Source organism: Oncorhynchus gorbuscha, linkage group LG06 (assembly GCF_021184085.1).
Source record: "Oncorhynchus gorbuscha isolate QuinsamMale2020 ecotype Even-year linkage group LG06, OgorEven_v1.0, whole genome shotgun sequence".
NCBI lineage: Eukaryota > Metazoa > Chordata > Actinopteri > Salmoniformes > Salmonidae > Oncorhynchus > Oncorhynchus gorbuscha.
Genome location: NC_060178.1, coordinates 61,608,864 through 61,622,408, shown reverse-complemented (window position 1 = coordinate 61,622,408; position 13,545 = coordinate 61,608,864). Strand labels below are relative to the sequence as shown.

Below are 13,545 nucleotides of genomic sequence, written 5' to 3'. Positions count from 1 at the left end.
ACATACTACTTCCACAGACGTTTTTATGTAAAATGCCCAAATAATAATTTCTAGTTCAATGAACATATAAGACAATTTGAACATTTGAACATTTTAAAGGTGACTGAATTTTTGGGCCCCACTTTATTTAAAAAAATGTTGTTCTTCTTCAGGTAACACTGACTGTAATGTTGAGTAAACAACAAAAAAATAGGCCGTGGAACCTGTTATTTAATAATAATTAGTTGAAACAAAAATATATATATTTTTTTTGCAAAGTACACTTACATGGTCCACTGGAGCTTCTCGTTTCTGATAGAGTTGTACAAGGCCTAGAAAAAAAAAGAACAGACAAAACAGACGTCACACATATGAAAACGTGTGTGCGTGCATGTGCACGCTGAATGTGTAATGAGTGTGGTGGGACTTTTGGTCATCCTGGTATCATGTCGGACAACAAATCAATAGAGCTCCTAAATAAACCAGTTCACATTGATCTTATTAGTCACACCGATCGCAACACAAGTCTGCTGCTTCGACCAAATTAAACCACATAAATTTACCCTGCATTTTCCAAGCTGTGCCTTCTTCTTGCGGGCCTGTGGGTGGTTCTGTCCATCCTGGGACCTTCCCAGCAGGTCAGGAAAGGACAAGGGTTTGAGGGAACGAGAGCGGGGGGCGCGGGGGTAGCGGAAGGGATCCATCACCCTGAAGTCCCGCCGAACACGCACAGAGCAAAGAGAGCGGGAGCGATTTCGCCCATCTGAATGGATGCTGTTTACACCAATCATGATGACGGACCAATGAGAGCAGGGTCCAGAGGGTAAGAGTTTGTGGAGGGAGGGATAAAGCGAGATTGGTCGAAGGTTCTATGGATTCTGTATATGGCCTCTTTCAAAGCGTAACACCAAAACGTACAGGATTCAGTTGAAGATAGGAGAGAGAGAGAGAATAAGACACAAATAAGGGGCTGTAAAATAGAGAGGTCACTCTTCAGACAGACAGCGAGAAAGACAGTCACTGTCACTGGTGGCTGACAACAGGGGTCTGTAGGTCTTACTAAAAGCGCTTCACTGTTCTTTTGAGGAAACTACTGAGGAGGTTAACATGGGCTTCAAGCCCTCCGAGGGGACTCCAGTTCCTGCATAATGGATCCTTATGCATTCATTATGCATGTATGGCGAAACAGTGGTGTGCAACTGCAAATCCTTTAGCACCATTCCGTGTCAAGTCCATGAAGGTGGAAGTCTTTCTGGAAGGATGTCATGCAGTTGGCAACATGTTACGCAAGAGCTGATGCATACATACAGTTCCACCATACATACAGTTCCAATGATACCCAAGAGAGTCACACACACACACCTACGCACTTACACACAAACACTCACAGGTGAACAACAACCCAGTTAGAGGCTGAAGGATGACTAAGACAATTTTAACAACCAGAGACAAGCAATTGAGTTCACATACACATCGGTCAGTGCGCACAAACACACACACACACTCCCAACACAGCGGAGTGCAGGCGGAGGGAGACAATTCCACCCACTCACTAACAGGCACAGCTGTCGAGGAGAACCCTCAAACTGACGCCTTGTCACGTCCTCCGGGACCCAACAACATGTATCCAAGGCTTGACAATACAGATGTTGTGTCCAAAATTGCAGAATACAGATGTGGGAGAGAGGCAGGTGGACAGGCAGGTGGACGTAGTAGGACTATCCTGTTGCTGTCTAATAATGACAGTTTGGTGGCATGAGGATGAGGATGAGGAACTCTCTCCCACTCTCTTTGTCCTCTCCGTTCCTGGATCCTCTCCTCTTCACAGGTTTGTCTTCAAACTTGTAAATGGTTTCCCACACATCCACTTATTTCGCCTCCGTATGAGTCAGTCTCTTATTTCCCTCTCAGAAAATCCTGAAAATATCTTCTGTGCTTCGCACTGCTTTTTCCTTCGTTTGCCTCACTCTTTTCAATGTTGTTCTATTTTCCTGTGTGCTGCAGGTGAAGAAGCAGACAGAATCGCAGTGACAAAAGAAAGCTGACGATTAGGACCGAGTTCCCTCTCCTCCCTCTGTTCTCACTCACTCTCTCTTTTCTTGCTCACCCCCCCAGTCTGTCTCTCTCTCTCTATGCGCATTTCTCTCCAGCTGAGCAACAAATCCCAGTCCATGTTTCTGTTCATATCCCTCCCTCCTTGAAGTGTCAATCATTTGCCTACATTTCGCCGTTTTCTTAAAATGCAGACTTCCTCACACTCCATTTCCACCAGTCTAACAGTGTAATAGAAATGAATGCTCAGTCTACAGTGCTGAGTGAAAGTCTACAGACCCCTTACAGAAACTGATTTTTTTACTGCCAATTTACACAAACTACTCCACATTCCCTGACGGTGACAAGCATACACATAACATGATGCTGCCACCACAATACTTGAAAATACATAGAGTTTCACTCGGTGTTGTATTGGATTTGACCCAAACCTGAAGTTTTTTATGTATTTATTTGCCGTGTTGTCTTGACTGCAAACAGAATATATGATTCCAAGTTCTTTTTTTCCCCACAGGCTTCCATCTTTTCACCTTGTCATACAGGCCAGTAATGTGAAGTAATTGGAATGTTAGTAATCCTCTGTATTTTCAAGTATTGTAGTGGAAGCATTAAAGACACACCAAAATGGCTTCCAAGAGGGGCTGTTGAGTGATCCTGAACGGTCTAGTCTGCTTGAAAATCAGAGACGAGGTTTGATTATTGCTGTTCATTAAGGATTTCCTAACCAAAGTTAATGAGATTGAGCAATTTTGACAAAATCAATGGATTCAGTGCATTCGAAAAGTATTCAGACCCCCTTGACTTTTTACACATTTTATTACGTTACAGCCTTATTCTAACATGGATTCAATTGTTATTTTCCTCAAATCGACACACAATACCCCATAATGACAAAGCAAAAACAGGCTTTTAGAAATCTTAGAAAATGTATATAAAAAAATACTTAAATATCACATTTACATAAGTATTCAGACCCTTTACTCAGTACTTTGTTGAAGCATCTTTGGCAGCGATTACAGCCTCGAGTCTTACATTTACATTTACATTTAAGTCATTTAGTAGACGCTCTTATCCAGAGCGACTTACAAATTGGTGCATTCACCGTATGACATCATCAACATTATACCGTTCCATTTATTCCAGACATTACAGTGAGCCCATCCTCCTATAGCTCCTCCCACCAGCCTCCTCTGGTGGACATATTGGCCTGAATCCTGACATTTCACTCTTCGCAATACTACACCATGTGTAAAAACACAATACTTTGAGTGTTGGAATGGATGATCTTGGCTTCACCTCAAACCTGAATGTTTGTTCTGTATTCACTTAACCACACCAGCAGGCTATACTAAACCACTGTCTTCTTGGTTATGACACTACTAAGCTTGGCACACCTGTATTTGGCATGTTTCTCCCATTCTTCTCTGCAGATCCTCTCAAGCTCTGTCAGGTTGGATGGGGAGCGTTGCCTCACAGCTATTTTCAGGTTTCTCGAGAGATGTTTGATCGGGTTCAAGTCCGGCCCCTGGCTGGGCCACTCAATGAAATTCAGAGTCCCGAAGCCACTCCTGTGTTCTATTGACTGTGCGCTAAGGTTCCTGAGCTCTCTGGAGCAGGTTTTCATCAAGGATCTCTCTGTACTTTTCTCTGTTCATCTTTTCCTCGATCCTGGCCCTGTCCGGGGGTGTCCTCGGATGGGGCCACAGTGTCTCCTGACCCCTCCTGTCTCAGCCTCCAGTATTTATGCTGCAGTAGTTTATGTGTCGGGGGCTAGGGTCAGTTTGTTATATCTGGAGTACTTCTCCTGTCCTATTCGGTGTCCTGTGTGAATTTAAGTGTGCTCTCTCTAATTCTCTCTCTCTTTCTCTCTTTCTTTCTCTCTCTCTGAGGACCCGAGCCCTTGGACCATGCCTCAGGACTACCTGACATGATGACTCCTTGCTGTCCCCAGTCCTCCTGGCCGTGCTGCTGCTCCAGTTTCAACTGTTCTGCCTTATTATTATTGGACCATGCTGGTCATTTATGAACATTTGAACATCTTGGCCATGTTCTGTTATAATCTCCACCCAGCACAGCCAGAAGAGGACTGGCCACCCCACATAGCCTGGTTCCTCTCTAGGTTTCTTCCAAGGTTTAGGCCTTTCTAGGGAGATTTTCCTAGCCACAGTGCTTCTACACCTGCATTGCTTGCTGTTTGGGGTTTTAGGCTGGGTTTCTGTACAGCACTTTGAGATATCAGCTGATGTACGAAGGGCTATATAAATACATTTGATTGGATTTGATTTGACTAGTCCTCCAGTCCCTACCGCTCTAAAACATTTCCACAGCATGACCCAATGTTATCCCTTTTTAGATCAAATTTGAAGACAGTGCAACGGGTGTATAGACTTTCACTTGGCAATGTAGGCAGTGGTGTAAAGTACTTAAGTAAAAATACTTTAAAGTACTACAAGTAGGTTTTTACCAGAGATATGGACTCAAGTCACATGACTTGGACTCGAGTCAGACTCAAGTTACAAATATGACGACTTGCAACTCGACTTTGACTTTAACACCAATGACTCGTGACTTAACTTGGACTTGAGCCTTTTGACTCGACCTGATACCCTCCCCAAGCACAAATATTAAAAATGAGGCTGTTAAAAAAACGTGTGCAACGCATCAACTCTTCATTTAACGGATTACAGTTAGAATCGGACAGCAGCCAATCAAATTGTGCCAGCTGAGAAAAAGTTGTGCGTGGCAGTGCAGAGGAATGTCGGTGGGTGAATTCAGATGGAGCCCTTGGAAAGATGCTACCCCAAATTATTATTTTAGGATATAAAGACGACACTGTATCAATAAAAAACGGATTGCAACTCGCAAAACATGTGGGAAGAAAATTACAGACGGAGGCGCAACAATTTCCAACTTTGTTCGATATTTGAAGCTGCACAAAGAACGGTAAGTTGTGGCTAATATAGTCGACAGCTATATATGTTATTACTTTACTAGTGTAGCATGTGGGTTAACGTAACGTTAAATCAATGAGCCTCCACACAGTCAGTCAGTGCGGGAACGTGATCATTGCACCCAAGATTGAGCTACAACTGGCTAGGCAGTTGGTAGCCTAAATCCTGCCTGATGTTACTGCTGCTCCTAAAACCATTGACATACATTAGCCTACTGCAACCACACAGAGAGCGAGTGTGTGTGTGTGTTAAGGTTGGGCGATTGTGTACAAGCCTACATCGCCTGATTGCGCCCCATAGCGATCCTCGATAGTCAATCACTATTGGGAGGGTCTTTCTCATGGCTACCCATGTATCCATGGAAATATAACAATTATTTGGAAATATAACAATTATTTGGAAAGTAATAAATATATAGATATTTTTAAAAGCATTCATGATTTGTGTAAATGTAATATACTATTACTCTTGTTAAAGATATGAAATGGTATTACATTTAGGACCCGAAACTCAAAGTTTAGGACTTGAGACTTGACTTGATACCTGTCGGTCTTGACTTGAGACTTGACTCGGACTTGCCTGTCTTGACTTGGGACTTGAGTGCTAAGACTTGAGAGCTAAAACAATGACTTGGTCCCACCTCTAGTTTTTACTATTTATATTTTTGACAACTTTTACTTCACTACATTCATAAAGAAAATAATATACCTTTTATTCCATACATTTTCCCCAACACCCAAAAATACTTGTTACATGTTGAATGCTTAGCAGGACAGGAAAATGGCCCAATTTACACACTTATCAAAAGAACATCCCTGGGAATCCCTACTGCCTCTGATCTGGCAGACTCATTAAACACAAATGCTTCATTTGTAAGATATGTCTGCGTGTTGTAGTGGGCTATCTGTAAATAAAAAAATTCAAAAAACATTTGTGCTGTCTGATTTGCTTAATATAAGCAATTTGAAATGATTTATACTTTTACTTTTGATACTTAAGTATATTTTTGCAATTAAATTTACTTTTGATACTTAAGTATATTTAAAACCAAATATTTAGACTTTTACTCAAGAAGTATTTAACTGGGTGACTTCACTTTTACTTGAGTCATTTTCTATTAAGGTATCTTTACTTTTACTCAAGTATGAACGTTTGTTATCTTTTCCATCACTGACTGTAGGTAGAAGTATGACACAATGGTGCCTTTATAATACAGTAATTCATAGTCTGCATTACAGATAATTCTACTAATTTGTGGCCTGAGATGTTAAGCTGTACAAATAAAGGACAGAAAATGATCACCTATGGTATGAGCAATGTATAGAACATAATGTGATACCATTACTAAACAAATCTATATACAGTTGAAGTCAGAGGTTTACATACACCTTAGCCAAATACATTTAAACTCAGTTTTTCACAATTTCTGACATTTAATCCTTTTAAGAAATTCCCTGTCATAGCTCAGTTAGGATCACCACTTTATTTTAAGAATGTGAAATATCAGAATAATAGTAGAGAGAATGATTTATTTCAGCTTTAATTTCTTTCATCACATTCCCAGTGGGTCAGAAGTTTACATACACTCAATTAGTATTTGGTAGCATTGCCTTTAAATTGTTTAACTTGGGTCAAACGTTTCAGGTAGCCTTCCACAAGCTTCTCACAATAAGTTGGGTGAATTTTGCCCCATTCCTCCTGACAGATCTGGTGTAACTGAGTCAGGTTTGTAGGCCTCCTTGCTCGCACACGCTTTTCAGTTCTGCCCACAAATTTTCTATAGGATTGAGGTCAGGGCTTTGTGATGGCCATTCCAATACCTTGACTTGTTGCCCTTAAGCCATTTCGCCACAACTTTGGAAGTATGCCTGGGGTCAATTGTCCATTTGGAAGACCCATTTGCGACCAAGCTTTAACTTCCTGACTGATGTCTTCAGATGTAGCTTCAATATATCCACTTAATTTTCCTACCACATGATGCCATCTATTTTGTGAAGTGCACCAGTCCCTCCTGCAGCAAAGTACACACCTCCACAACATGCTGCCACCCCCGTACTTCACGTTTGGGATGGTGTTCTTCGGCTTACAAGTCTCCCCCCTTTTCCTCCAAATATAACAATGGTCATTATGGCGAAACAGAACGTTTTTTGTTTCGTCAGACCATAGGAAATTTCTCCAAGAAGTACAATCTTTGTCCCCATGTGCAGTTGCAAACTGTAGTCTGGCTTTTTTTATGGCAGTTTTGGAATCAGTGGCTTCTTCCTTTCAGGTTATGTCGATATAGGACTCGTTTTACTGTGGATAAAGATAATTTTTTTACATGTTTCCTCCAGCATCTTCACAAGGTCCCTTGCGGTTGTTATGCGATTGATTTGCACTTTTCGCACCAAAGTACGTTCATCTCTAGGAGACAGAACGCGTCTCCTTCCTGAGCGGTATGACGGCTGCGTGGTCCCATGGTGTTTATACTTGCGTACTATTGTTTGTACAGATGAACGTGGTACCTTCAGGCATTTGGAAATTGCTCTCAAGGATGTACCAGACTTTTGGAGGTCTACAATTATTTTTCTGAGGTCTTGGCTGATTTCTTTCAGAAGCTTCTAAAGCCATGACGTCATTTTCTGGAATTTTCTAAGCTGTTTAAAGGCACAGTCAACTTAGTGTATGTAAACGTCTGACCCACAGAAATTGTGATACTGTGAATTATAAGTGAAATAATATGTCTGTAAACAATTGTTGGAAAAATTACTTGTGTTGTGCATAAAGTAGATGTCCTAACCAACTTAAATTAACAGGAAATTTGTGGAGTGGTTGAATAACGAGTTTTAACTTCCGACTTCAACTGTATACGCCTAAAGAATCAAACTCCAAATTGAGATCTAACATTTCCAGGTCACTGAGGAAAATAATCCTCCGTCTGAGCCTCCCTCAATCTGGTAATGGCTAAAAATAATTCCAGGGTGGTGGTAGCGTACTAGCGTTTGTTACTGTGCAGAGTAGAAGACAAACAACATGTTCATACTCAAAAGGAGGCGGTTTAGTTTGACTAACATAAATAAGATGTATCATTTTATGATACTCATAATCATCAAGTGGCCTCCTCTCTCTCCCTCTGTCTGTCCCTATTACTTCCACTCACTCACTCACTCACTCACTCACTCACTCACTCACTCACTCACTCACTCACTCACTCACTCACTCACTCACTCTCCGTTTGTCAGATAGTTCTAGATCCCAGATGCCTTATAAGCTTCAGTGCTTCCCTGAGTTCTGCAGCTTTACTTAAACCTGACCTCCTTTCAGGCACACCTCCCTACACTGTCACATGGCACCTCTCCACTGGGAAGGAGAGGAGCAGCAGTTCACCATTTCTTAAAACGCACACTGCAATCTGTCTCTGTTTGTGTCTGTGTGTGTGTGTGTGTGTGTGTGTCTCTGCGTGTGTGTGTGTGTGTCTCTCTGCGTGTGTGTGTGTGTGTCTGCGTGTGTGTGTCTCTGCGTGTGTGTCTGCGTGTGTGTGTCTCTGCGTGTGTGTGTGTCTCTGTGTGTGTGTGTGTGTCTGCGTGTGTGTGTCCCTGTGTGTGTGTGTGAGTGTGTCCCTGTGTGTGTGTGAGTGTGTCTCTGTGTGTGTGTGTCTGTCTCTGTGTCTCTGTGTCTCTGTGTCTCTGTGTCTCTGTGTCTCTGTGTCTCTCTGTCTGTCTGTCTGTCTGTCTGTCTGTCTGTCTGTCTGTCTGTCTGTCTGTCTGTCTGTCTGTCTGTCTGTCTGTCTGTCTGTCTGTCTGTCTGTCTGTCTGTCTGTCTGTCTGTCTGTCTGTCTGTCTGTCTGTCTGTCTGTCTGTCTGTGTGAGTGTGTCTCCGTGTGTGTGTGTGAGTGTGTCTCTGTGTGTGTGTGTGTGTGTGAGTGTGTCTCTGTGTGTGTGTGTGTGTGTGAGTGTGTCTCTGTGTGTGTGTGTGAGTGTGTCTCTGTGTGTGTGTGTGTGTGTGTGTGTGTGTGTGTGTGTGTGAGTGTGTCTCTGTGTGTGTGTGTGAGTGTGTCTCTGTGTGTGTGTGTGTGTGAGTGTGTCTCTGTGTGTGTGTGTGTGTGTGAGTGTGTCTCTGTGTGTGTGTGTGTGTGTGTGTGTGTGAGTGTGTCTCTGTGTGTGTGTGTGTGTGTGAGTGTGTCTCTGTGTGTGTGTGTGAGTGTGTCTCTGTGTCTCTGTGTGTGTGTGTGAGTGTGTCTCTGTGTGTGTGTGTGTGTGTGAGTGTGTCTCTGTGTGTGTGTGTGTGTGTGAGTGTGTCTCTGTGTGTGTGTGTGTGTGTGTGTGTGTGAGTGTGTCTCTGTGTGTGTGTGTGTGTGTGTGAGTGTGTCTCTGTGTGTGTGTGTGTGTGTGTGTGTGTGTGTGTGTGTGTGTGTGTGTGTGTGTGTGTGTGTGTGTGTGTGTGTGTGTGTGTGTGTGTGTGTGTGTGTGTGTGTGTGTGTGTGTGTGTGTCTCTGTGTGTGTGTGTGTGTGTGTCTCTGTGTGTGTGTGTGTGTGTGTGTCTCTGTGTGTGTGTGTGTCTCTGTGTGTGTGTGTGTGTGTGTGTCTGTGTGTGTGTGTGTGTGTGTGTGTGTGTGTGTGTGTGTGTGTGTGTGTGTGTGTGTGTGTGTGTGTGTGTGTGTGTGTGTGTGTGTGTGTGTGTGTGTGTGTGTGAGTGTGTCTCTGTGTGTGTGTGTGAGTGTGTCTCTGTGTGTGTGTGTGTGTGTGTGAGTGTGTCTCTGTGTGTGTGTGTGTGTGTGTGAGTGTGTCTCTGTGTGTGTGTGTGTGTGTGTGTGAGTGTGTCTCTGTGTGTGTGTGTGTGTGTGAGTGTGTCTCTGTGTGTGTGTGTGTGTGTGTGTGTGTGTGTGTGTGTGTGTGTGTGTGTGTGTGTGTGTGTGTGTGTGTGTGTGTGTGTGTGTGTGTGTGTGTGTGTGTGTGTGTGTGTGTGTGTGTGTGTGTGTGTGTGTGTGTGTGTGTGTGTGTGTGTGTGTGTGTGTGTGTGTGTGTGTGTGTGTGTGTGTGTGTGTGTGTGTGTGTGTGTGTGTTGGTCCTGTGGGATAGTAGGGAGTTGACAAGCATACAGAGGTCCTATTTCATCCACCCCAAAATGAAAGGAAGCAGCTGTCTTTAACAGAGAATGACAGGGGATGAACCACAAAGGAGTTTGTCTGTTGACAGGGCTTTACATCTTACCTTAAAACAGTTTTTTGTCGAGTCAAATTGCTGTGCCACAGGCCTTCCGAGTGGCGCAGTGGTCTAAGGCACTGCATCGCAGTGTTGCGGCGTCATTACCGGTCGGGAGTCCCATAGGGCGGCACACAATTGGCCCAGCGTTGTCCTAGTTAGGGGAAGAGTTAGGCCGGGGGCGGGTTGCTTGGCTCATCGCGCTATAGCGACTCCTTGTGACGGTCCGGGTGCCTGCAGGCTGACTACGGTCATCAGTTTAATGGTGTTTCCTCCGACACATTGGTGCAGCTGGCTTCCGGGTTAAGAGAGCGGGTGTTAAGATGTGCAGTTTGGCGGGTCAGATTTCGGAGGACACATGACTAGACATTCGCCTCTCCCGAGCCCATTGGGGAGTTGCAGAGACGAGACAAGATCAGAATCCCGAAATTGGGGCAAAAAAACGAACTAACTGTTTTACAAACAGATCTCATTACTGTATTACTATTATTATTATTTTTTAATTATACCGATGTCACAAATGTATCATTTGTACATTTACATTTTTTTATTTTATTTAACAGTTATTTGTGAGATTCGACTGTGTAAACCTAGCAGTACTTACTTCTCCGAGAGTGAGGCGGATATATAGCATCACCAATCTCTTTCAAAAGTTCTTTAAAGGATAATAATTTACCAACATTTCTGAAAATTGATATAGAGCTTTTTGGAATAAAACTGAAGCAAAGTGAACCTCTCCACTTTAACGAGTTGTGCTGTGCAGCGCAGCAACAGAGAACTACGCCCTTGACGCTCAGATCATTTCCTGGGGAAACGTACACCACACTGTCTGCATTAACATACCTGCATAATCACCACCCAAGAGACACAGCAACATTACTCATACCTTACACAAAATACTGACAATTAAGTTATGAAAAATAGAGGATATGGAGAAGAATATGGAGAGAAAGAGAGAGAAACATAGAAAGAGAGAAAAGGGTGGAAGCAGAAAGCAAGGAAGACAGTGATTTGTAACGCCTTGTATGATAATACCATGACAAAATGCTCAACACAGCAGGGGTTACCATGTGACAGCCAAATTCCCATTTACTTAGATGCCTGTCCTCCCTCTCACCCGTCGCCAGTAATTTACCATATGAGCCCTGCACCACTGACTACTGTTCTGTAGCAGCCTCCTCTCTGCACCAATAGACACCACCTGTTGACTTGGACAATCTCTCTGTGCTGCTTTAATACCCCTTACAGACCAGCGCAAACCATTATAGAGGGCGAGATGGATGACGAAAGACATGGATGGATGATGAAAAACATGGATGGATGCAGAGATGAATGAAGAGATGGATATAGGAAATTGGTCGGTCTGTTGTGAAAGATCGTGACACACAAGCGATTGTGGAGCGTCCCATAATATTTCATGGAGCACTCAGCTGTGATATGAATAGTTAACTGAGAGAGCCTGAGGAGGAACACAGCTTGGCCACCTCTGTGGGCTGCAGGCAGCTGGGCTGAGCTCCCACAGAGGTAGGTGGAACAGAGATAGGAACACCATAGACGGAGAGCAGAGGAGCGATAGAGAGCAGAGGAGCAGAGGAGCGATAGATAGAGAGGGAGAGAGAGAGAGAAACCTGATAAATAAAATGGAGGACGAGCGAAGAATACAGGCAGGCAGATGGAAAATGATCTGCCATGGGGTGACATGATACGTAACAGAATGAGAGAGAGAGAGAGAGAGAGAGAGAGAGACTGTAATAAACACAGAGACATGGAGGGAGGGAGAGATGAAAACAAGGGAGTAGGAGGTGATGCTGTTCACAGGAGTGAGGCAGAGAGTGGAAGGACAAGAGGAAGGAGAGCGAGTGGGAGGTAAAACATGTTGGCTCTCTCTCTCTGATCTATACAATATGGCTCTGTTCACACAACAGCTCAGAGGTGGTCAACAGACCAGAAACCCCCCTAGAGTCAGAAACCCCTTCCACTATAACAGGAAGGAAATATATCATGCTGGATCATGCCTGTAAACACACACTATTCTGCGGCACAGGAGGTTGGTGGCATCTTAATTGGGGAGGACGGTCTAGTGGTAATGGCTGGAGCAGAATCAGTGGAATCGTAACAAACACATGGATTTCATGTGTTTGAGTCCATTCCATTTGCTCTGTTCCGGCCATTATTATGGTACCGTCCTCCCCTCAGCAGTGGAGGCTGCTGAGGGTGAGAAATGTTATGTCTCTCTGGCACCCTTTAGGACATGCCACTCTCAATATCATCTGATCAGTGGTGCAAGTTACTCTGACGTCAACAATACACTATCTGGAAAACCCGGAAACCGATTCATGGATATCAAGAGATCATGTGGTCAAATAGAGGTCATGCAGCTGAAACAAGGGTCCCACTGTATGCATGTGGTTGTATGCACATGGTTCGACACATCTATATCGTTTCTACAGTATGTTTTAACTAATTCAACACACCTTGAGCAGTTCCTTGGGAAAATCCTTTCCGTTGTTTAGCCCTTCCAGGTTGCCGATGAACTGCAGAACGGACATTTTCTTGCCGATATTCTGAGGAGAGAGAAAGGGGCACCTTCACTCGCACTGTCTCCTTAAGGGCCCCTCTAGGACAAACCACCGCTGTATATGTTATAGGGTATATATATCACATTGTTTTAATGGTCTTTCTTTTTGACTAGAGAACATTAAGCTCTTTACCCACATTTCAACATGAGCTCTCCCCAGCTCTCTAGCCCCTGGCTTCCCCACAGGTACTCACATGGCCATGCAGGTCTGTGTTGAGCAGCATTAGAGCACAGGTCAGGGTGTGGACACTGTCTGAAGCAGGGAGAAAGAGGGATGTTTCAGTGAGTTCTTGTGCAGTATCAGTGAAAGAGTCCTGCCCCCCCCCCCCCCCCTCCCAGTGGCCCCTACTGGTAATGTGTCTGCTACGTTGACACCTTGTAACGGACACTCGTCCCAGTCTTACCTTCAGAAGGTATTGCATTGGGGTTGCATTGTAGATATCTCCTAGAGAAGTGGGCCAGCACTCGCTCTCTCTCCTGTGTCTCTCCCATGAGGGCAAACTCCCTCAGGAAGGCTCTGCGGATGCCATACAGCATTGTGAATGTTCAATATTCATTGGGGGGGGGGGGGGGGGGGGATGACTAGGTCATTGTGCTACATTTTTAACCATTTCCACTGAAAGATATCTTACCTTAGCGCTTGGTCAATAGTAAGGCCTGAAAAGTTGAAGTAACTGAGGTATTCTTCTCCCACCATCCGACTGAATTCATTACTGCAAAAAGACACACACACACACGCACGCACACACGCACACACACACACACACACTTACTGTGCATGAAAGGTAAACAAAAGACAAAGGCA

General features: G+C 44.0%; 1 protein-coding gene across 2 annotated transcripts in view; it reads right to left on the bottom strand.

The window, feature by feature from the left end:
• The window catches only part of LOC124038196 (PH and SEC7 domain-containing protein 1-like), a 54,726-nt gene that overhangs the window by 6,353 nt on the left and 34,828 nt on the right, over positions 1-13,545 (bottom strand). For both annotated transcript variants that reach the window (XM_046353741.1, XM_046353742.1), the window contains 5 exons: positions 13,373-13,453; positions 13,145-13,257; positions 12,935-12,993; positions 12,637-12,726; positions 268-311 (listed from right to left, as the gene is read on the bottom strand). In XM_046353741.1, the coding sequence (XP_046209697.1) occupies positions 268-311; positions 12,637-12,726; positions 12,935-12,993; positions 13,145-13,257; positions 13,373-13,453 (387 nt within the window). The remainder of the gene's footprint in view (positions 1-267; positions 312-12,636; positions 12,727-12,934; positions 12,994-13,144; positions 13,258-13,372; positions 13,454-13,545) is intronic.